Raw genomic sequence first — 23,246 nt, 5'->3', positions numbered from 1 at the left:
TTTCCTTGGTACAGCTTTTCTATATATCCGCATTAAAGAATACTGGATTAAGAAGAACAATAGGTAACAGAGAAATTCTGAAAACAGATTTGGATTTTTTTTGCATGCGACAAAATCTTTCTAAAACAATTTATCTACAAAATATACTGTTGCAAGTATCAAACTAAATGTAGCTTACTCACTCTGCAAAAAGCAATTCCCTTGTGACTGATTTCACCCTACATCAATGTATCAGCAGCATTTTACAACTGGAATTGTGAAAGGAGACCCCGTAATTAGGCCATGAGATGTTAAATGGGACAGGAAACAAGCAAAGAAAAAGTTCTGTTACACAAATTTAAATGAATATTTTTGGACCTTGGACTCGAACTTTGTTAACGTTGTGAAAAAACTGCTCAGTCTGACCTGTTAAAGGAGAAACTCCGAAACATATACTGTAGAAGGGATGTGTGTTTTCAATTGAACTGCTAACATCTAACGTGCAACAAGGAAATTCAATCTGAAACTCTAAAGCTGTCAAATAAATGTAGTGAAGTAAACAGTAACATATTTAAAAAGTAGTGCATTATGAAGTGGTATGATACGCATATATAATAGCCTATACTTCATGTCAACATTTGATTGATTTACACAAGCCTGAATAAGATCATTCATGTTGGCATAACTGATGAAAATGACACCCAAGCTTTGTTACATGACAACATTTTTCACTATATTAAAACATCAGATGTGCCTATATAAAACAAACAAAAAAACAGGTAAAAAACCAGATCTTTATCAATGAGCAAAGTAAGCTGAAGCCCAGTGTCAGTGTTTTCATGTCAATAACAGAGTGAATGTACACTGTCAATACAGGGCAACAAACATGTTGTTGCAATCTTAAACAGGACAAAAAGCAAGTGCACCTGGTTTGACTGGGGACTGTTCTGGCACAATGACAGATTGCACAGACAGATAAGGTGCTATTAAGACAATTGCACAACTTGTTGTTTTGCATAACATATACCATAGTGCCATGTGGCCGGCCTTGCAGTGTTATTTTCATACATCACAAACAAGCCAATTGGATTACTCGTGGGTGTAGTTTGCATTTGTAACTCTTTCCTAGCAGAAACAAAAAACTACCAATTGTTTTTAAGGAGCTGACTCTCACAAGATATGTCACATTCTTATTGGAGTTGTCACAAAAAGAAGTGAAAAATATAAAGGAGTGCTGTGATTGCAAAGCACATTTGTCTGTTCATTTATGAAAGTGCAATCCATTTGCCACTTTAGTTGCTTTTTGTTACAGTGTATTTTAAGGCTCGGCGATTAATCAATATTTTATCTTATCATGATATGAGACTGGATTTTATTTTAGATTTTGAATATCCTGATATGACATAAGTATTGTCTTTTCTTGGTTTTAAATTTAAAATTTACAGTAATGTCATTTTATGAATGTACCAGACTATTCTAACAATTGTATATTTTACCTTTACTCAACCAGTCATAATATACACATTACAGATAGTTATTTATCAAAAATCTCATTGTGTAAATACTTTGTGAAAGCACCAATAGTCATCCCTACAATACCACTGCAATATGATATCAAGTCATTTAGCCCCAAAAAAATATGCCATGATTTATATTGTCCATATTGCATAGCATATCTGTATATTTCTTTTGCTTATTCATACCATTGTGCTTTTACGTACAATATACACTGCCTGCACGATATGAGGCAAACTCCCATTATGAATAAAGTACAGGCCATTGTGAGAATATTATGTCCATTGTGCAAAAAGTCCAATTTGATTGTGAACAAAAACCTGGGGAAGGTCAACAGGGACTCGGCAGTTCAAACTGTTGTTCTCCTGTTGTGTGGGTTTTTTTTATTTTTTTTTTTTATTTTTTTTTAGCCTTGTTGTTTCCAACGGTTATGCAACAACTTCAAAAAGGCCAAAGGAACACATGTGCCCTACGTCACAGGCAACACCCCCGTCCGGCGATCTGACGTAAATGTCAGGTCACCGTGCGCTCGGCCCTGCGCTGACAACACCACCGAGCCCGGGAAGGACACGAGTGAACGGCGGCACACCGGGATCGTAAAAAGCGCCTTTTGTTCAGTCACTTGAAAATACAAACACGATTTTAACAGAGCGGTCCTGAGAATATGGTGGCTGTTTGAGAAGAAGAAAGAAGAAAGAAGAAAGATGGCACAGAGAGACACGCTGCTGCATCTCTTCGCCGGGGGGTAAGTCACATTTATCGCCATCCTTCTGCGTCCCGCCGGGTGACGTTATTTTTTTTAAATTATTATATATATATTTTTTAACTCAATAGTAAGAGGCAACCCAAGTTTAGGTAGTACACTCGCTGCTATATAATTCATTTTTGAGAGATTTTACTCGTTCAGCATTACGCAGCCAGCGTGCTGAAACAGACAAGGCGAGCTAGCTGGTGTTAGCGCAGCACCAGCTCTCCACGGAAGTTGTTCGTTTCCGCACATGTTCTTCAAACAGCGTTGTAAATTTATTCTCCAAAAATAACGAGGCGAAGACGACGACAAACGTTTGTGTGAACACTTTTAAAGAATAAACTCATAACGCTGCTGGTATTGTGGTGAACAGCGATGCGTCCGGGCGGAAGTTTGCCCGATAGCCGCCGTTAGCTCGCTGGATATCGCTGTTCAATGTTTGGATGAGGAAGGTCGAAATGCCTGCTGCGAGTGATAATGTGCAGTTTTAGTTAATTCACTGTAAAAAAAAAAATTAAAAAAAAAAATTAAACCCCCCTTCCCCCCAAAACACACACATTGTGTTATGTAAATCTGAGACTGAGTTAGCGGCTCGATGGGTCTCCTGTCGCCGCATTGGATGGATATGTCGCAGTTAGCCTGGAGCCGCCTGACGTCCTTCAGCATTATGTAACACAAACTCTTCACTGGCAACAACCACACAGCCATGATATGCAAGACTGAGATATAATTAGGAAGTGGGTGGCATCCATTTAATGTTAAGGTCACATTTGAATAAGGTCACCGTGGGCTTGTTTGAAATGCTTTAGCTTTTTTTTTTTTTTAAATGTGAGGGCGAGGTTTCAGGCTACTGATTCACCTGTCCTGCTTTGATGAAGAGGTCCTTTTAAAAAAAGAAAGAAAAGTGAATTCAGTCAAATGTGTGATAGTGTGATGGGGCTGCTGACCTCTTTGTTTGAGTGTGTATGTGTATATATATACAGAGTCTGAAAACATTTAGTATATCCGACCCACACAGCCAAAATACACGTTTACCTCTCGTGTGAACATTTGAAGCAGAAAACAAGCTGAACTGTGTCTTTGGTTGATTTTAAACAAAATCAGTCGGCCATACACACAATATACAAGGTACAAGGATACCTGTTCATTCTAGACGGCTCCCGCTGTTGCACCTACTGCCCTCTTGTTTCTTATCTTAGTGGGCAGCGGTCATGGCCGCAGCAACTCGACATCACATTATTTCAACATGGTTACATGAGTTTGTTTGTCGTTGGTTACACAATGTAAAACCTCATCAAGAGTGCAGGGGTGGATAGGTGACTACTGATCAGGAATTGGGCAATTGGGTCAGTTGTTACTTTTGTTAAGATGTTTGACTCTGTCTTCCTGATATGATACAGTACAGAGGCTTAGTCTAATCTGTTCCAGACTTCAAAGCTTGTCGCTGACAAGGTTATACGGTCAATAAAGGATGTACTAGTGAGAGCTACAAAGAACTAAAGTGAATTGTTGGTGCAGGGATTATGAAAGTACTGTCTAAAAGTATTCCTTTCTTGGGCTAGGCCGTCTGAGTTGGAAAAACCTGTCCTCCAGACGTGTTGGTTTAACTGTGGTTATTTCCATTGCAGAGTCTTTGACCATAATTGTTCATTGCTCCGAGCCAGTAGCTCTTGAGTTGTTATTATGCGGGGGGAAAAAAAGTCTTCAGTCAAGGCTTTAATGTGCAACCTTGCAAATGATACAGGTTGATAGTATTACGGTTGTCAAAACATATGTATCAAGCAAGCGCACATCACCTACTCTGTTTGCAAGATTTGAATCATCCCAAGGCTCATAATCCTAATCTGTGTGCTCAACCTGCAGATGTAGTGGTACAGTGGGAGCCATCGTGACCTGCCCCCTGGAGGTCTTGAAGACACGGTTGCAGTCCTCCGGCCTCACCCTCCGGCCCATCTTCCAGGTCCACCTGGGCACGCTGAGTGGCACCGGAGTTATCCGGCCAGGAGGTGTTACACCTGGGCTGGTACAGGTCCTAAGGTGAGACGTTTGTTTGTGTTGTTGTAAGGTAAACAGTGCTGCAGCATGCTGTATTGCTTGTCCCTAGATGTTTGATTTTGTTCTGCATGCGGTCATGGGCACAAAGTGTTCCTTCCTGACAGCTGGTGCACTTTTGCTGTTTATCAGTACTATCATGCTGTGACTGGCTTAATTACGGGGTTACTGGCTTTTGTAGCTGCTCATTTGGTTTTTCTCCTTGCCGTTTTTAACTGCAAAGACCTGTGTGTTTAGGCATGTCTGATGCGTTGACATAATGACTTTGTCAAATAAGGATTTTGGTTTGGAAGACATCGAGTTCTTTTGAGGGTCTTGTTATTTACTCCGTGGAGAACATAAAATTTGCTTTCTGCGTCTGTAGTCTGAAAATGAAGGCCTCTAATCCTGTCCTACATAAAGTGATGATTAAGTGCACTCTATCCTGCTCATATTTAGAGTCTCTCACCAGCTGTTTGGGGTGACACTCACCATGCTTTTCCACCTGGCTTTAAGATAGGGATAAAAATAAGTCTTTATGGTTTCCATGAAAAGAAGTGCTTTAATGATTCTGCTTAGGCTGTCGAAGAGTGGAAGCAGCCCCAGTGAGCCGACAGAGAATGAGGGAAGGTTTTACCAAGGGTGCTGCGTCAGTGTTATATTACACTCGGAGGAGTAGGGCTGCAAACTGAACCGGTCTGGACTGGTGTCTGCTGCAGCTGTAAGCTGTAAAAGTTACACATGACTAAAGACATTTTTTTGGGGACAAATATTTCCTTGTTAGTTTAGGTTTTATGCCAGTTTTTCATCTTAATCTAGATAATTGTTAGAACAATTACTCAGAGGCTGTATTCAAAATCAAACATATCGGACATTTATTCTTGCAAGAAGGAGCAAATGCATGCACACTCAAAGGGAGGTGTCCAGCATTGCTCGAAGTCTCTTCGCCGTAGTTCAGCTTATATACAGTGTGACAAACAGTTGACAGTCATCCCCATTTCCTCTGTATATCTGATTTTGTAGATAGTACTGAGTGGGGTCGTAGGTCACAAGATAAAGGTACAGCGACGTTGTAACTGAGACTATATAACCATGTTGTGCAACAGATAGACCAGCATTTGACAAGTATGATCAGTTCATTATTTTCCACCAATAATGCATTTTTGTAATGTTTGTTAGAGAGTTATCTTTGTACTTATAGGCTTGTGTTTATGTATAACCTGCAAGAAATTCCTCATGCACCTTGAGCCCTTGTCAAGCCGTTGAAACCTTGAGACTGGACACTACTTTGAGCTAATTGACGGGCCATTCTTTGAGAGGAGGTGTTGACGAGCAGTGAGAGAGAAGTGGAATGTGTGAAACCGGCTTGAGTGGCAAGGTGTGCATTACAGAAACCGACCCAAACTGCAGGTGTACCCTCCCCCTTTGCTTGGCTCCAGGCAAAGCAGATTGCCATCTGGAAAATTAAGATGTCTTCCCAAAAATAGTTGAAGAAATGTTCTGAGGGGATGTGTCTGACGTGACAAGCCCAGCGTTACGTAATGGAGGGGACTTGGTTTAGTTTAAAAACTGAAAAACTAGCTCAAGTGAACAGGGCTGGTGTAACATTTACAACAATTGCAGCAGTGAGCTATCATATTTATCGAGGCTGGGACGATCATACACAGGCATTTGCCGTTACAAGTGTGGTGACAGTTTAACATGTGCACTGGTGCGTATTAATAAAAGTTTGCTTTTATTTCAGATCCATTCTTGAAAAAGAGGGGCCGAGATCTCTTTTCCGAGGACTGGGGCCGAACCTTGTTGGCGTTGCCCCTTCGAGGTACAGTGAATTCAGTGTTCACGTTTTTAGATGCTCAAATGCATCTGGGTTGTCCCATCTCCCCACCATCCTTACCCACTTTATTTTTGGTGAGCAGTCTTGAAGCTATAAGATAACCTGTTGGCGTACGAGCTAACGCACACTGTGGTGTCTTCGTATCTACAAACAATAAACAAAGCAGAGGCAAAGAAGATTGAGATGAAGCAGAGTGCCGATTTCTCAGCAGAGTCTGTTGTTTTATAGAACCGGGACACTTCAGAGTATAGAACACCACAGCTACTAATCAAAGAAAACAAAAAGGGGACTGTACATACTTTTAACTTTTAATGATTGAAAGCACTATCTAACTGCATAAACAGGAAGCGGTTGTCATGGCAGCAACTTCTGAGTCTATCCCTCTTCCTTCCCCCCTCCCAGCCCTACTGAGTTTTATGTGTGAGCTACAGCTGTCAGCACCAGTAGGCCCATGTGTTTGTATTCGATTAAACTCGTAACAAATACGGCACTATGTTTGAGGTGCAGAGATTAACACGTGCGGTGGTGAGACTAGCTGGGAAATAACGGGCCTGAAACAAATGTTCAGTCTGATGTGGATTCACCTCGTGAAGTTTCAATTCCACCAATGGTTCTATTTTTTAGTGTCGACAAAGAGTCAGTACTTTGCTCGCTCTCCTCATGGCTGATAATCTCAAATCGAAACTCCGCTATACAACTGTGAATTGAAAAAGGCCCAATAAATCTGCCATAAAATGTTGATGAGAATTTGAGACCGAGTCCAACAGAAACAGTTAAGAGTTACTCTGCCCGGGTTAATTAGTAGCCGCAGCGTTATTCTTTGCTCTGTAAATCCGCTGCCCCTGCGGTCCACTGGCCAACTTGGACAGGCTTGCATTGAGAGCAGCTCTGTGGAGTCCAGTGCTTATTCAGCCCATTCTGGTGCACCGAGCGTCTGTTCCAGAAGCCAAGCAGGCAGCAGGGAACAGATTGCTCTGGATACACGGTGTCAAAGGCTAACAGCAGCCCGAATGAAATGATTACACAACTGCAGTTATTATACAACCACAGTAATATTTTGAAACAGAGTTCATATTCAAGCAGGGTTTGTTAATCTTTACAGCTGCTTCCGTGTTCTGAACAGTTTGTTTTCTGTGTTTCAGAGCCATTTACTTTGCTGCATACTCGAAATCTAAAGAGATGTTCAACGGGCTGTTGGTGCCGAACAGTGGATTGGTGCACATGTCCTCAGCTGGTCTTGCAGGTGAGCAGACTGGGTATCAGCTTTTGTTACATGCACGTAATGAATATAACATGAACAGCAGTCAAGTGCAATGCTAAAATAGTTTTTGGGCACTTCATATATTTTTGTTGACAGCATAACACCGTCCCAACATGAACCACTGAAAATGTATATTATTTGCTTCATCAAGGACATGTTTAAGTTCTCAGGCTGTTTTTCCCTTTAATGAGTTCTTTTCATTATGACCTGTATTTTAGGGCACGACTGCTCTAAGTATTAAACTGAATTTGCTTATTTCGTTTCTCGTTCTCAGCTTTTGTCACCAACTCACTGATGAATCCCGTTTGGATGGTCAAGACCAGGATGCAGCTGGAGAAAAAGTATGTCAACTCTTGAGTGTCACCTGTTTCGCGTGTATTTAATGTGTTTTTTTTAAACTCTAGACAGACTGCAGCGTTTTGCTTTATATCGGTAAAAATCAATCCGACTTATTTTAAGATCTCGGCAGGTGGGAAGGGACTCCATATAATGTGACCTTTTAATAGAAACCTTTAAAGTAAGCCTACCTTCACTGTCCTTGGGACCTGCAGTGTGTGAGACTGAGCGTGTGACCTGGCTCCATAAATACACAGCGCTGACGCACTGTCCTGCGTTCAGAAGAGGAGTCTATATTTACATGGCCATGTACAGGGCAGTAGTATCGTGTGAGGTTGTCTGTTCATGAAGATCGGGCCCATGTTTTGCAACACAAAATGGGGGCTGTTTGAATGGGTGGTGAAGGAAGCGGGTTGAATTTCAAACACCATTCAGTTAAGGTTTGACGAGCTGTTCATTCAACCCAATAAGGAAATCCAAGGACGCCACATACTTCCTTATCCAGATGAGCATTGACTTATTGCTTTAACACTAAAAGGCTTGCTTTTCTCATAATAACATTATGACTTAAACGGTTTGTTCCTCTGATAACTGATATGCGTGTATATATATATATAAAAACATGTCGGATGATCAGTTAGTTTAACACCTTGCCACATGTGAGTTTGTGACTCATGAGCCTGACCTGTTTGACTTTTCAGATCCCGGGGAGAGAAGAAAATGAATGCACTGCAGTGTGCTCGCTATGTTTACAAATCGGAGGGAATCCGGGGTTTCTACCGCGGCCTGACTGCATCCTACGCTGGCATCTCGGAGACGATGATCTGCTTCCTTATCTACGAGACACTGAAGAAACAGCTCGCCAAGAGCCAATTCAGCTCTCCGAACAGTGAAAATGAGAAAGGAGCATCGGACTTCCTGAGGCTGATGATGGCAGCTGCTTTTTCAAAGGGTTGTGCATCCTGCATAGCCTACCCACACGGTAAACACGTGCATCCATCTTCTCTTGCAACATCAACAACCTAATGTCAGAGAAAAGTTTTTATAAATGGCTAACTTTAAAAAAAAAAAAAAAAAATATTCTACTTTGTGTCTCCACAGAGGTCATTCGGACAAGGCTGCGCGAGGAAGGCAGCAAGTACAAGTATTTCTTCCAGACAGGGAGGTTAATAGCAGTGGAGGAAGGCTATGCAGCTTTTTATAGAGGACTCATTCCACAGCTAATCAGACAAATCCCTAACACTGCCATCGTCCTCTCCACATATGAACTCATCGTCCATCTGCTGGGAGATTCCAAGTGAAGACACGTTTAAAAGTCAGGAATTTTCCTGACAAACAATGGACGCCTCCCGAAACCCAAAACACACTGGGCAAGAGACTTTTGAAAAAGCAGCACATCCATTTTTTTTGATGTCATGCCACAGATACTGTTATGATGGAACTGAAGCAGGTTGTACTGTTATCCAAAGAGATAAATGCATTATTTTATTGAATGCTTGTTAGGAGTTTATTAAAATAACGCAAGAAGTCTTGGTACTTACTGAAACTCCAATCCTGTAGAAAAAGGTCATCTTAGAGGACTACTTTTAAGTTAACTAAATTATTTTTGTTTTGTTATTTTACGACAGTGTTTGTTTCCTTTTATCAGTGGTAACTGTACCAACACACATGACTTGACTCTACTAGTGAATGAAGGTATGTAATTCTGAAGAGGTGCTAGTAATAATGCTGTTCTTTGCATTGTAATTACCGCACAGACTATTTTGAGATTTCTGCTCTGTTTTGACAAATACAATCTGCTGGATTTGAAGTTCGAGTTAGAGAAATTTATCATATTTTTCATTTATATATGTATATATAAATGCACAGGCTTATCTTCTATCTTTGTTTTCTTTGTGAAAAACATGGTCACCTTTACAATATAATGAGAACTTGGATGCTTATTTGACTAGTGGCTCAATAAAATGCATCAAAACACTACATCAGTTGGTGTTTAACCCTGAAATGAGGATTGTTAATATTAAAACTTTCCCTTATTTTGGGGGAAATACAAGGATAATGCATGGTGGATAGATAAAATACCATACAAACAGTAGTATGGGAGAGACTAGTTTACAAAATATTCAGAGGAATTCATTTTATCAGGAGTTTGTGCTGGTTGACTGAATTGAGATGTGGCTAAAAAAAATATTTTGAGGAAAAGGGTGTCTTCAATCAAGAGATTTTGGGACAATTCTGAAACTTCCAGTATCCGTCACATGAAGAGTAAATCACCCTTTTTGCTTTTCTGAGAACTTCAATCAGCAATCACATATCTTTTCCCATAAAAAAATATTTTCTTGCTTTGCTGTGCTTAATTAAATCACAGTTGATGTATTCAGGCTTTTATGACCCACATAAACATAAACCAAATATATTCCAAAGTGAAAGAAAATATGCAAACATTGATGTAAATTTCAAAAAAATCGGAAGAAACATTATTTTATTTAACTGTAATCACCCTCTTTGAGTCAAACTTTAACAGTAATAGTGCCTTTGGCAGCAATTACTTATGAATCAGAGTCACCTATTACTTTTACACTAAGAAACACTGCAATTTGTCCCAGTTCCTCATAAAACAGGCAACAGTCTGTCAAGCTACTTTGGGACCAAAAGTAAAACAAACACAAAATCTTGATTAATTACAGGTCTAAACTTCATCCTAGACTTCTACGCTTGTTTATTAGCCTCTGTGTGTTAGGCTTTATGATTGGGCTGTTGGGGGGTAGGGCTGTCTCCCAAATCATAGTTCTCAACAAAAAAAGAAAGAAGGAAAAGAAAAGTCAGCTCAGGCCACAGAGCTGACTCGTCATCCAAGACGGGAAATTGATAGGAAATGGTAAAAATGTCTCGAGGCGTTTACGAGTATTTGTCAGTCACTTGGTGTGTGAAATCCAGTGACGGGTCAGACATGAATCAGCAAAAAACTTCTTCCTCCTGTTGCGTTTCTGTTGATTCATCCACACTTTCCTCTCCAACCGGAATAAACAGCCTCTTCACAGAGAGTTTTTAGAGGGAGAACTGCAGCAGGAGCTGTCATGAGGAGCAGGGTGAAAATGCGTTTGGCCTGTTCCTCCCACTCTCTGGAATGTACACAGGGTACCACTTTCTGAAAGGTCACCCTATAGAAAGGATTTATACATTGTATAGATGTAAAGTTAAATTACTCAAACTATTGGTTACAACATTAAAATAGTTTACCCTACAAATGCTTTATAAATTAGTCATAAGACATAAATAGACATTTTTGGGTTGCCAGGTTGGGGTAAATCTCTTCTGCTGATGTTTCTGTTGATACATTTCTTTAAAGGGGAACTTCTTAAAGGAGAACATAAACATGTGGTCAGTGATTTCACTTGAGTCAGCATAGGTTTGTACTGAAGACTACAACACTGAAAGTAAAGAAGAAGCTGGTGGTGTGGAGTTGGAAAGAAGTGTGTTTACCAGAAGTCTGTAGCCTGCTTACTGCTGCTTGAGACTACGTCAAGTAACACACATTAATCTCTTAAAGAACTGCGGTTGAGTTGAGAAATTGACTGAGCACAGGTTTGTTCATTTTGGCTCAGCTCCATCAATTGTCTCTTTAAGCCATGACGATGAGCTTGCAAAGACCAGGATAGTAGCTTTCCTAACAGGAATATTTTTAAAATGACTAATTACAGTGGTGTTCTTCCTTCTATGACAAGCCAAAATGTCTGCTGTGGGAAGGATCTATTTGGACTATTGTTCAACTGTCGATTGTTAGTCACTGTAATGCCAATTTGCTGGAGTACTCTTTCAAGTAGCCCATCAGTTCTGCAATTAAAAGTCTATCAAAGGTTAATTTGGTACTAATAAGGTCTACCCCAAGTAGATGTAATAAGGTCTTTATGACTTGGATTAACATTTAGAAATAACATTTTATTCCAAAGTGAAAGCAAACCTGTATCGTTCACACCAACATAAAGTGACAAATAATTGCAGAATTATTTTGCAGAGGACACCTACTTAATGAGAGCTGAAACCCATTCTTAGCTACTGTTGAACATAGGAATCTATTTTGATTAAACGCCTGAGTGAGCACAGACAGGTTCTTAAATAACAAGACATTACACAATGAGTGGAGTGGATGAAAGCCAAGAGGAAGACGGAGCTGCGGAAATCACAGACAATCAGTGAGACATTGTGATAACCTAAATAATGCACACTGCCTGTCTGAAGCCACAATAAAAAAAAAAAAAAAAAAAAAGGAAAAGGCTACATCAAATCATAAGAACTCAAGACAATTCAATAAATTCAAATTTTAAATACATTTTTTAAATAAAAAATATCAGATTAAATGTTTTATTTGGATTGATTTGACTTTATTAATCCCACAGTGGGGGAATTTACTCGTCACAGCAGCATAGGGAAGACAAAAATAAATAAATAATATTGCACACAATATGAACAAATTTACAAATAGTTATGAGAAATAGGAAATGAGGTAGATAAGCCTTCTCCAGGTGAGAGAGAGGGATCTGTGCAGCAGGCAGATCACCACGTCCTCCAACACCAACGCCTGCTCTGTAGGCGAACTGCAGGGGGTCCAGTGAAGTGCTCACCGGGGGTCTGAGAACGATCCTCTCATCGTCTTCATCAGGTGGGGGGGGGTAAGGCTACAGGTCGGAAATGATTTAGCTCCTTGGGGTGTGCAGTCTTTGGGGCTGGACCCGCACAGGAGTTTTTTTTTTTTTTCCCAGAGGACCGGGACTCTCTCCAGACTGACGCTCAGGTTGAAAATGTACAGCAGCACCTCACACAGCTGATCTGCACAGTCCCTGAGCAGCCCGGAGCTGATGCCATCCGGGTCTGAAGCCGTGGTGGTGGTGGTGTGTGTGTGTGTGTGTGTGTGTGTGTGTGGGGGGGGGGGGGGGGGGAAGGCAGAATCAAGCAGCAATGAATTTAGTAAATATATGTTCACAATAAAGCAATATCTACAATATTTAGGGATGCAATTTATATTTCTTGGGAGATGTTTTCTTGCGCGATAAGTCGGGTGTACGGGCCCCCGGGATTTGTAGCTCCGCCCCTGTCCCCCGTTAAGAGGGCGCTGAGAGCTTTAAATGCAGCGCTGCGGCTTCTGGTGACCTCTGTCTGCCGCAGGGAGAAGAGCTCGGCACCGGACTGGTGACGTGAGCCCGGCGCTCTGACGGCAACCGACCACCCGGACTCTTTTACCAACAGCCTCACTTTGTGCTCGACGCAAGGGGATTCGTTCGTCAGCGCGTCGAGCAGCCTCGCCGGTGATGTTTTCAGCGCCCGCCGGTTCCCGGTGCGCGGCTCTTCTTCTTCCTCCTCTTGTGTTTTCGGCTGGTTCCGTTAGCCAGTCCCTCGTAGCAGCAAGCTAGCTGATGTCTTTGAGCCACTGCGAGCGCCGTCACCCCGACAAAGGGCTCCCTTCACACCCGGGCCGTCTGATGGGAGGGTGAGGGGAACGATGCTGAGATTGCTCCACATCCTGCTGACAGGTAAGCCGACGATGGTTAGTTCAACTCGTCGGCCACCTGGCCGTAAGGCGGGACCAGCTAGGTGGCCTCTTTCAATGTCGCGTTACGCAATTGGATAGCCGGCGATCACCGGAGCTTCATCCGGCACTGTTACATCGGATAAAACTTTCTTCATCAGACAAAAAAAAAAACCCGCCTGGCTAACATGACATAAAACAGCCTTGCATTAAATTAAGGGCTTCGATATGTTCATTGTTGAGTTGTGTTATTTGTGGCCATTGAGGAACCTGTAGTTTATGGTGCTGTTAACTTTGATGCGTGTTATTTTGTGAGGAGGATCCTAATTGATCGTGAGGTTGAATCAACACCTCTCTTAATCAGTATTAAGTCAAACTGAACATGACCATGATATTCATTGTTTACATAACAAACAAGTAGCTGAGAGTTAATAGCTGTACTTGTTGATATTTTTTTTTGGAATAGATTTAGGTCTGTATTCGCCTGATCAGTTTCACGTTTTGTCATTTCCTCACAGGCTTGTTGGGCGCCCTGTGGGATGGAGTTACTGCTTTTGGTAAGCCTTGGATTTGGTATAAACTTAATGCCTCATTATTGCCTTTCCTGTACTTCATGTCTTTTTAAGTACATTTTCTCTGATCCACAGGTGGAATCAGGCTAGTGGGTGGGGACAACAAGTGCTCGGGCAGAGTTGAGGTGCTCCGCCATGAGCAGTGGGGGACTGTCTGCGATCATGACTGGGATCTCCGGGAGGCAGACGTGGTGTGCCTGGAGCTGGGCTGTGGCTTAGCTGAAACCGCCGGTCACGGTGCAGAATTTGGTGCAGGCGAAGGAGAGATCTGGCTGCATCACGTCCAGTGCTCCGGACACGAGTCCAGTCTGACACGCTGTGCTGCGGTCCTCCACGGCAACTTCCGCTGCACCCACGAGAATGACGCAGGCGTGAAATGCTCAGGTGAGACTTCGCTCTGTTGAGGCTTTCGATGTCTTGTGGCGCAGTGCCGGGTGGCTGGCTGACTGACGGATGTCTTGTATGTTGATCTGAAGAGGCTGCACCGGTCAGAGGCCAGTTTGACAAATACTGCAGTCATTTAAATAGACACTTTGTAAAAAATAAAAAAATTGGAACACAAAAGTCTTTTAATATAGTACATGCAAACTCCAACTCCTGTGTCAGGTCACCTAGATGCTGTATATCTCTAGGCCTGTCCCAATTATTACATAATCGCCTGATTTGTGATTATTTGAGCTGACAGCAATCAACTTGCACAATAGTCAGGCTTGTGTCCATACATATGAATAAAAACAGCTGTGTGAAACGAACAGAAATGTCATATTTCGATCACTGTTTTGATCGCGACAGCCCTGTATCCAAAATATTATAATCCGGACAAATATTTTGGAATGCACAGATATTATCTGGGAAACTGAAAAAAGTTTGTTTGTTATCCTCCGACTGATAGATGGCTCGAGCTCCATCTAATGACAGCTGATGAGTGTGACCGATCCTCACATTTTTGTGACGAACCTGTCTTCACTCCCAGGTACCCTTTTAACGCCCACCCTCAACCTGCTGTCCCCCCACACGGTGTTCTCTCCCGGGGAGACCGTTCGCTTTGGCTGCAGTGTTCTGCTCGGTCACCACCTCAGCGACTTCCACCTGTACAAGCGCGGGGTGTCCACGCCGCTGGTTACGCAGAGGGCGGACCAGACGCAGACCAGAGTGGAGCTCACGCTGACCGACGTAGAGACTTTTCACCAGGGCAGCTACGATTGTCGCTACAGGATCAAGGGCGGCTTCCCCTCTCAGCTGCTCAGCTCTCCACCCAGCAACTCCATCAACATCACAGTGGGTGAGTCATAGCTGCTTTGGCTCATCCACATCCATATAATTTCAGTGGAGGCGTGGGCTGTTTTTCTTTTGTTGTTCTTTTTAACCTTGAATAACCCATTTCATTCCTGTTTCTTCTGACTGACAGTGGAACTGCTGACTCCCCAACACTGGTACAACACGTCCACTGAGGCCCCGGCTGGTTCCGTCATTAAAGGGCACAGTTTCAACATCACCTGCTCCACCCCGCAGCAGTACCCTGGAGGTTCTTTCCAGCTGCGTCTGATCCGCTCTAACGGCACAGTGCGGCAGTCTCTGCCCGCCCTCACTCCAGCAGTCACTTTCACCTTTCCCACCGCACAGAGCTCCAACGAGGGCTACTATTACTGCCTGTATCGGGTCCAGCTCGGTGGACGTACCTTTGTCTCCAGAGAAAGCCAGCCCCTGCCTATAGCCGTCAGAGGTAAGGCCGTATTGACTGTAGAGACAGAAACGCGAGTGCTTTTTACATCAGTTAGATTCTCTTCAGATATTTCGGACAGGTTTTTCTTTTCTTTTCTTTTCTTTGTGACTCGTTAGTTCTGCATTTGTACCAAACAAAGTTACAAATCAGTTGGTTGCAGCAGCACATAAAAAAAAAAAGCAATCGATAAAAATGCATTTTAAAAGAACGTTACTCCTCTCACCCAGACCCAGATCCATTACTGAGTCCAATGGTGATCAGCTGGCTTGTGTCCGGCCTGACATTTGTCATAGCTGTCATCATTATAATCACTGTGGCCAAGATACTGTGTAACAAGGAGAAGAAGCCCTCTGAACTGGAGCGAGAGACCAGAACCTGTAAGTTACTTTATCTGTCAGAAGCCTTTGAGCTTTACATGGAGATGTGATTTAAAAAACTTTTTTTAAATTGTTTTTATGAGAAACCATCCCGTGTGTTTGTCCCCAGAGTAATGTGTGCTTCTCTTTACAGGTGTGGACAACACTTATGTTGCCTTATCAATCAACAAGCTATGATCCCTAAAGGTATTGAATGTCACCATTCTCACACAAACAGTCCCTATAAACAACAAATCTACCCCCTTGGAAGTTTTCTTGTTTCATTTGTTTTACAATAAGTTAATGGAAATTTTTTTACATTTTCTGGATTCTTTGATTTAAGCTTTTACGTAATCATTCCCTTTGCCATGATACTGACTCAGTAAATGTTGGCACCTACTATATACATGTGTATTTACATTACAATCAACTATACTACACAGATGATGACCAGTTATGTGACTTCTAAATTCATTAGCGCTTATGATGAATCTGTTTTGTCCTATTTAAGGGAATGAATATTTATGAAAACATACATTTTATTTTTGTCAATCATTCATATCACTTTGAAGAAACCTGTTCTCATGTTGACATTAACGTAGGAATGCCCCCTAAAAATCAATAACATGAATCATCTCTCGAGACCCCCATTCGACCGAGATCCTTCGAGCTGAGCAGGCAGCCGTGAACTCCGAGATAAAAGGAGAACGTGCTGCAAATTTTCTGGTTGACAGATAATCTATATGAAAAAAGGAGGAGTGAACAGTTGAATCTTCATCTTGAACTGTCAAATTGAATTCAACAAACATAATTCTGAGTTGGGTACAGCCCTAAATTCAAGAGTCATTTTTTTTTATTGATCAGCATTTAAAAAAAAACAAAAAAACGTGTGTTCTAAATTCTAAACAAGATAACCTCAATGGTAGACTTAATACATCTTATACAGTCTCCATAATATTTTACTTTTACTGCCTGCATTCATATTTTTTGTGTAATTAAAGAGTGTTTTCTGTTTCTCCTTTCAAGCAGAATCACAAGTGCGGGGCCGGTCGGAGGGCTCCCGCTGTGTCCTTCATGAATCCAGACATCAGGAGCTGCAACACGGAACCAAACTGCTTTGTTGGTCACCCACCAACCTTTGGAAAAGGCTCCAGCTAGAACCAGTTCAGCGGAGTCTGGATGAGGCAGTCTTTACTTGACGCTACCACAGACCTATTTAAGACTGCACTGCAGTATTCTTTCACACCAAACTTTAGGCTGTTGCTACTACTGGAAAAAATAAGATATGATTGGTTACCTGTATAACCAATCATATTATGGTGAGATGCAGGCTAACGGCGACAGAGGACTGACAAAAAGTAGAAACTGTTTGTAGTTCATGATAGAGTCAGCGATGGTTCGAGCTAGACTTGAGATCCACTGAGACCTGGCGACTGCCGTGACCCGACATGTACCGAGTGAACAACTGCTACTAAAAACTAAACGGGGGACCCGGGTTCCTCAGATCTCTGTTTAAATGCATTTTAAAAACATTTTTATTTTATTAACAGGCAACACTAATAACAATCTCCACCAGCTAACTATATACTCACACACAGATCAATGGTCCTTAAAGGATTAGAGGAGGTTTTTGTATTTCAAGTCTAACGGTACTATGCATCTTATGTCATTAGCAGTGTGTACATTGATGCACTTAAGTGCGTAAATAGAAGCTGTAGTTGATTAAAATGCTGCTGTTGTTGGAGCTTCTGGGCTCAGCGAGTTGTTTGTGGAAGAGATTACAGCTAATACTGCATGTACTTTTAGGTTAGCATCAGATCAAACTAACAGGAACAAGCTTTTAACATAAAGTAGAATGTGGGTCATTTATTTTTATACCCTTAATTATTTAACATAAAAAAAAAATTAAAAAAAAGAATTTGTTCCTGAATAAATTACTTGAAATTACAAATGTTTACATGTAGAAGCTCATTTTTTAATTATGAAACAGCAATACAAAACAAATCACAACAAGCTTGGATTATGTAGTACAAAAGTGCGATATCTGAATGAATTATATTGAAACAAAGCATAAACATGGCATTGCAGCTTGGCTGGAGCCAGTTTTTATAATTTTACAGGGAAAAAAATTCTCCAAATACGTATTTAGTGCTGAAAAACATGAACAGTTACAGTATATCCCAATTGTTCCTTTTTAAAAAGATTGAGGCACTTATTACCGCTGGTTTGAAACATGTCCCAAATATACTGTAATGTAATTATTTCAGATAAAGGGGAAAAAAAGAAAGAATTATTGTGCCCCATGTTTATGTAAAATACACAGATTTGGTCAATTTTCATAAGAACACGGTCAATCATATACACTTGGACACCTTTCTTACACAGTGCAACAGAAACAAGGAACATCTTTGAATGCTTTAAAAAAAAACCTTTTGATGCAGAACAATTAGAAAACACTGTGCCATGAGTCCAGGTGTTGTTTTCTTGTTTTTTCTTTGGAGATATGGACTCAAATTCTGTTCAATGTATTTTTTAGTCCCAAGAATAAAAGCCTAGAAGCCTGGTAAAATCTGGTGAAACTCTGTTGATGTCATCTAAAAATCTGGACAATAGTCTAAGAAATGTCTGGATGTTAATTTGTCCATCAAACTTTATATGGATAAAAAAAACATTTTACACCATCACCAACTCTTCCCATGCAGACAGATTCACTATGAGCTGCAGTGGCCTAAAGTAAGTGACTGAAAGTCACCACAGTACAAAGGAGCAAACTTATTTTTTTTCCTGTTTTGTGATGCTCAGTGTGTCAGACAAAACACAGTCTAACATGAACTACTCGCATCATAATCTTGTGGATATTTTATCTGCAGCTGTGGTGTACTGTTTGGAGTAAACGTGACAGAGTGCTGGAGGGAGCTGCGGATGATTATTTCTAAAATGTCAACAGGTCACCCTGAAGCTGTCTGGATGGAAAGACAGCCTCTGTCCAGGTAAGACAGAGAAGGATTTAGTGTGTTATTAAAGTGGCCTCTGCTGTTTAAGTAGTGGTGCTGTCCTGAAGCCACGTGACGTGATATGTATTATACCCATGACCAAATACACGGCAGTTAAAAAAAACCCGCATATAAATATTGCATAACCCACATTTTCAGCCATGTCTAAAATCAAGCCAACAGTCAAGATACATTCCTCAGAGTAAAATGCTAAATGAAATGTAACAGCCCTCAGCATGAATTAAAAAAAAAATCATTCTATCCCTTTGAGGGATTCATTCGTCTCCATATTGCAAAAAACTAAGTAGAGGAAGGCGGCGACAGCCAGGAAGAACACAAACTGAACCCACAGTGGGATGAGGCGAGACGACTTTGGACCCTTTGGAGCATCTTGACCTGATTTCACGGGTGTTGATTGCAAATAGGAGCTCCTGTAAGTGGATGGCGTGTCGTACATGTAGGGCCTAGAAAGATACGGGAGAAACAGTGGATAATAGAAATGTGACCTTGTTCTGACTTGTACGTCTGCTTCCACCGGTTCCAACAACCTCAGTGTTGATTCAGCACAAATTAGGTGGCAAGATTCATCATTCATTACCTCATCGCTGCTTCCCATGGTCCAATATGAAATTTGATTATTGTTTTAAATCATTCAACATTTATTATGTGATTATGTGGTTATGTGGTGTTGAAGCTGTAGGAAACTTGTGCAGGGAACTTTTTCTGAGTTTCTTTTTTTTTTTTTTAAATGACAATTTCCAGCTATTTTATAGAATAAAATAAGTGTGGGAGGAAGTTTTCAGATCCTTTGGTAAACGAAGTTACAGTATGTAAAAGTTTTGTATTTAAAATGCCATTTGATTGAGAGAATGCTTGTGTTATTAGCAAAATGTCTACAATATGAAAGGTAAACAGTTGTATTATTACATAATATATGATTATTCGTATTATTACTGATGCCTTAATGTGTACGAGGCATGTTACTGTTGTTGTTGGTCAAGGTGGAATTAACTTTTAGTTCATTTTATCTGATGTATTGATGGGAAGTTTAAGCCGTCAAACCTTTTTAGTGAAGTGAAAAATATAATGTTTGTCTCTGAATTGAGACAGAAGTATAACAAATGTAAGTGGAAGGTAGAATAACAAATAGCAAGAAATGGAAATACTCAAATTTGTATTTATATACAGAAAAATAATCAATATTTTAATTGATAAATACAAAATTAGTTGCAGCCCTATTTACAACATTCTTCTGAATAAAGTCAGTCTGATCTGAAATAATATGTGTGTGATGAATATTGTTAAGAAGTTATATTATGGTGGTCTTCAATATACAGTAATAAATACTTGAAACAGACATTTGCATCATCACTCATCTACAGGGATCAAAACGGTAATATAAACAATTTTGTTAACGTGAACCTAAATAGATGAGGTGGATATGCGACACTTACTCATGAACAAGATCCTTTCCTCTGTAATCAGGCACAGACTTCGAGTAGCCTGAGTAGGAAGTCCTGTAGAGAAACATAAAAAGTACATAATGTGAAGGTTTTGTATCCTCCTCACCAACTACAACAACAACAACAACAATAACAACAACAGTGAGTATGACTGTAACTTACTCTTGTTCATATTGCCTCTCATTCCACTCCGGTCTTGACCTCATGTAAGGCCCACTAGACAAACGAGACAAACAGCAGTTACTAACTCGCACTGATTTGTACTCACTTGTTTGATTAAACTGAAACAGGAAGAGGAGGAAAACCGGACGAAAGGAGTTCATGTTTGAACCTCATAGTTGGAGACGTGTGAGAAAACTGACCTGTCTCCCGAGCCACTGCTTGGGGTCTGCAAAGTTAGAAGCAGACATGTTAAGTACTGAAATATTACAACAGTGTTGATATAAAAAATGAATACCCAAAAGCCAAATAGTTACGTTTGCTGCTATTAAGTTACATTTACTTGCACGTCTTATTCTTGCATCGGATTCCCTCCTCGTGTTGTTGTTCAAATCGGGCCACAGAATTACTCCGAAACTAACCACTTAAACTAAAAGGGTAAGTGCACACAGTACATTTATTACCCGGCCATGGTACACAGAGGAGCAAACACGAGTTGACGCAAGAAAGGAAATTTGACCGTCATTCTTTGTGATGAATATAAATTCAAGAGAACATTTTGTTTGGCTAGAGACACATTAAACATTTATTGTTCACATTAAACGTGACGCACTGGGCAACGCCGAACATGTAATGTCGCCTCATGACAGATATGCAATTACGTATATGTATTTATCCACGTATGTGATAATATGTAATCATCAGTTTAAGTTCAATTATAACAGCAGTTGGATTTTCTCATTTATCCAAAGAAAATACATGAGCCACGAGATAAAACTTTAACTTTGAATGCCTCCTTCCAGTCTGGCCACATTCGGATTTAGGAGGCAAGAAATGCAAAACAATAGAGCCAGGTGCCGAGGGAGTGCGTAAAGAGAGACTTACTGGTGTCCAGTAGGTGACTTCATCCTCTGAAAGAACACAAACATGTTAAATGTCAGCCCAGGTGCACATTTATAATCGAGTGGCCAACTTAAGTCTTACATAAATGAGATTTATAATTTATTCATCTATACCTAAACAATTTTATTCCTCCATACATGTATCCTAATGTAGTGTATAAAAAAAAACGGTGTTATAATGGCTAAATAAGTGCAGTTGATTTTGTTTTACTTCCCACAGGTTTCCCACCTCTAAAGGAAAACGACACATACTTTAGGCATATAAATCCCTTTACTGGCTATGAATAACACCATTATAATATTATTATTAAAGGGCTTAATGCACTGCACCTTTAAACCTGGAGAGGAATGTCATAATTTAAGTTTCGGCACACCTGGATTTTTGTTCGGACCTTCGCAGTAGATATGTGTGTGTGACCTCTATCAAATGAAAGCGTCTGTGTTCAGTGCTGTCCCGAGTGTGGACAGAAGACTAAAGGTTATGTCGTCACCCTCTTCTCTGTAGTAGGTCTTGTCCGGTGACGGTTTGGCTCTTTGCCCTTTCGCCATGGCCTCTCTCAGCTTCTTCTCGTACAGACGTCTGGTGGAGTCTGCGTTCACACACATGAGGAGTAATGAGCAGAAAAAAAAACACAGACTTTGAGCCCGCGTGAGAGGTGTAACTCTGTGACCCCCCTCAGCATGGAGGAGGGGGGGGGGGAGGCCTGTGAAGTTAGCAGTGGGACAAACGGGGATTCAAATAAAACGGGCGCAAAGTAAACGGTTCAGCCACTCACCGACCACAGGTCCGTGCTTTATCCCGTACTCATCGAGCAGCTCGTTGATTTCCTGCGCTGACTTACTACTTAGAGACGACATTTTAACTTCTTTTATTCTTTTAGGCTCCTGTCCCGTGCTGTTTTTGTCTCTTCTTGTTTCGGTTAAGCTGTGGTTTCAGTTGCCAATAAAAGGAAAACAGTCGTAACTCCTCCCACCGCTGGTGAACGAGAGCTCGTTTTTGTCACGCGGGTTGCACGGACGACGCTCCTCGGAGTCGAGCGGTTGTCTGGGAATTTGGGAGAGACAGTTAATCCCGCCCTCGTTCTTTCAGACAAACATAAAAACAAGCGCACTTTCCTTCCCCGACGTTTCCGTTTCCGTTTTGACACGTTCTTCTTTCTTTATCTTCTTTGTATTCTGTTTACTTCCCAGGAACAAAGCAGCGCCACCTGCAGGCGGATATCAATATCTACTAACGCTAATGAGAAAAACTATTGACAACATTAATAATATTTATAGCAGCTGAAGACGTTTATATGTCTTAATTTAAAAAAATATATAATAATAAGAGTAAACGTATTCCATTAAAAGTAAATTTTCGGTCAAGAAAACAGTAAATGTAGTACATATATGAATTATTGTATGTTTTTATATTTAATCAACATTTAATTTTACAACAACATTCTACTTTTTAACCCAATCAGTGGATCTAATCTGGCTATTTTAATTACTGTCAACTAGTTTCAGCTGTTGTTACAGCATGTATATACATATATATATACATACATGTATCTTAATCTTATAGATTTATTGTGTTTTATATATGACGCATTTATTTGCAGAGGAACTGGAAAGTATAACTATCATCAGATGCTTGCGGTGGAGTAAAAACTATGATATCCCTCTGAGAGGTAGAGAAGTTACAGTAGGAAGAAACAACAGAAATTAATTTTTCCACAAACAACAATATAATTCAGTAGGCCTATGTATCAGCCTTGTTACTAAATGATCAAAAATACAGTACAAGAGACCTCAGTTTTAGGCTTGTGCATCAATGATTCAATCTACAGTGCTTGCAGCATTAATTA

At 40.8% G+C, this 23,246-nt stretch overlaps 3 protein-coding genes across 4 annotated transcripts; 2 read left to right on the top strand and 1 right to left on the bottom strand.

Moving 5' to 3' along the window:
• Nucleotides 1–2,009: 2,009 nt before the first annotated feature.
• slc25a33 (solute carrier family 25 member 33) lies at nucleotides 2,010–9,712 on the top strand. Its single transcript, XM_069688970.1, has 7 exons — nucleotides 2,010–2,239; nucleotides 4,106–4,279; nucleotides 6,018–6,095; nucleotides 7,253–7,353; nucleotides 7,646–7,712; nucleotides 8,409–8,689; nucleotides 8,809–9,712. The coding sequence occupies exons 1-7, from the start codon at nucleotides 2,199–2,201 to the stop codon at nucleotides 9,006–9,008; spliced, it is 942 nt and encodes a 313-aa protein (XP_069545071.1). The 5' UTR covers nucleotides 2,010–2,198; the 3' UTR covers nucleotides 9,009–9,712.
• Nucleotides 9,713–12,839: 3,127 nt separating this feature from the next.
• LOC138615381 (uncharacterized) lies at nucleotides 12,840–17,626 on the top strand. 2 transcript variants are annotated; one of them, XM_069688969.1, is made up of 8 exons: nucleotides 12,840–13,235; nucleotides 13,750–13,788; nucleotides 13,879–14,187; nucleotides 14,777–15,085; nucleotides 15,212–15,526; nucleotides 15,754–15,903; nucleotides 16,037–16,089; nucleotides 16,912–17,626. In XM_069688969.1, the coding sequence occupies exons 1-7, from the start codon at nucleotides 13,205–13,207 to the stop codon at nucleotides 16,078–16,080; spliced, it is 1,197 nt and encodes a 398-aa protein (XP_069545070.1). In that variant the 5' UTR covers nucleotides 12,840–13,204; the 3' UTR covers nucleotides 16,081–16,089; nucleotides 16,912–17,626. The 2 variants fall into 2 exon arrangements, with proteins under 2 accessions (XP_069545070.1, XP_069545069.1); XM_069688968.1 differs by having other exon boundaries at nucleotides 12,841–13,235; nucleotides 16,909–17,626.
• A 209-nt stretch (nucleotides 17,627–17,835) lies between these two features.
• LOC138615383 (emerin) lies at nucleotides 17,836–22,374 on the bottom strand. Its single transcript, XM_069688971.1, has 7 exons — nucleotides 22,176–22,374; nucleotides 21,891–21,989; nucleotides 21,383–21,408; nucleotides 20,701–20,726; nucleotides 20,501–20,554; nucleotides 20,330–20,392; nucleotides 17,836–19,339 (listed from the first exon to the last, which is right to left on the bottom strand). The coding sequence occupies exons 1-7, from the start codon at nucleotides 22,255–22,257 to the stop codon at nucleotides 19,129–19,131; spliced, it is 561 nt and encodes a 186-aa protein (XP_069545072.1). The 5' UTR covers nucleotides 22,258–22,374; the 3' UTR covers nucleotides 17,836–19,128.
• Nucleotides 22,375–23,246: the final 872 nt, after the last annotated feature.

Source organism: Brachyistius frenatus, unplaced genomic scaffold, assembly GCF_029030835.1.
Source record: "Brachyistius frenatus isolate BFR_SWC_R1_liver_20210118 unplaced genomic scaffold, ASM2903083v1 Contig_6, whole genome shotgun sequence".
In the NCBI taxonomy this organism is placed as follows: domain Eukaryota; kingdom Metazoa; phylum Chordata; class Actinopteri; family Embiotocidae; genus Brachyistius; species Brachyistius frenatus.
The sequence above is the reverse complement of the archived record's forward strand: the minus strand, read 5'-3'. Positions and strand labels throughout refer to the sequence as shown.

Coding starts and splice junctions, on each gene's coding strand:
- slc25a33 (XM_069688970.1), top strand. CDS start 2,199: ATGGCACAGAGAGACACGCTGCTGCATCTCTTCGCCGGGGG. Junction 6,096..7,252: donor GTTGGCGTTGCCCCTTCGAG/GTACAGTGAATT, acceptor TCTGTGTTTCAG/AGCCATTTACTTTGCTGCAT. Junction 8,690..8,808: donor CTGCATAGCCTACCCACACG/GTAAACACGTGC, acceptor GTGTCTCCACAG/AGGTCATTCGGACAAGGCTG.
- LOC138615381 (XM_069688969.1), top strand. CDS start 13,205: ATGCTGAGATTGCTCCACATCCTGCTGACAG. Junction 13,236..13,749: donor GCTCCACATCCTGCTGACAG/GTAAGCCGACGA, acceptor ATTTCCTCACAG/GCTTGTTGGGCGCCCTGTGG. Junction 13,789..13,878: donor GGATGGAGTTACTGCTTTTG/GTAAGCCTTGGA, acceptor TCTGATCCACAG/GTGGAATCAGGCTAGTGGGT.
- LOC138615383 (XM_069688971.1), bottom strand. CDS start 22,257: ATGTCGTCTCTAAGTAGTAAGTCAGCGCAGGAAATCAACGAGCTGCTC. Junction 20,393..20,500: donor GAGAGGCAATATGAACAAGA/GTAAGTTACAGT, acceptor GTTTCTCTACAG/GACTTCCTACTCAGGCTACT. Junction 19,340..20,329: donor GGAAAGGATCTTGTTCATGA/GTAAGTGTCGCA, acceptor GTATCTTTCTAG/GCCCTACATGTACGACACGC.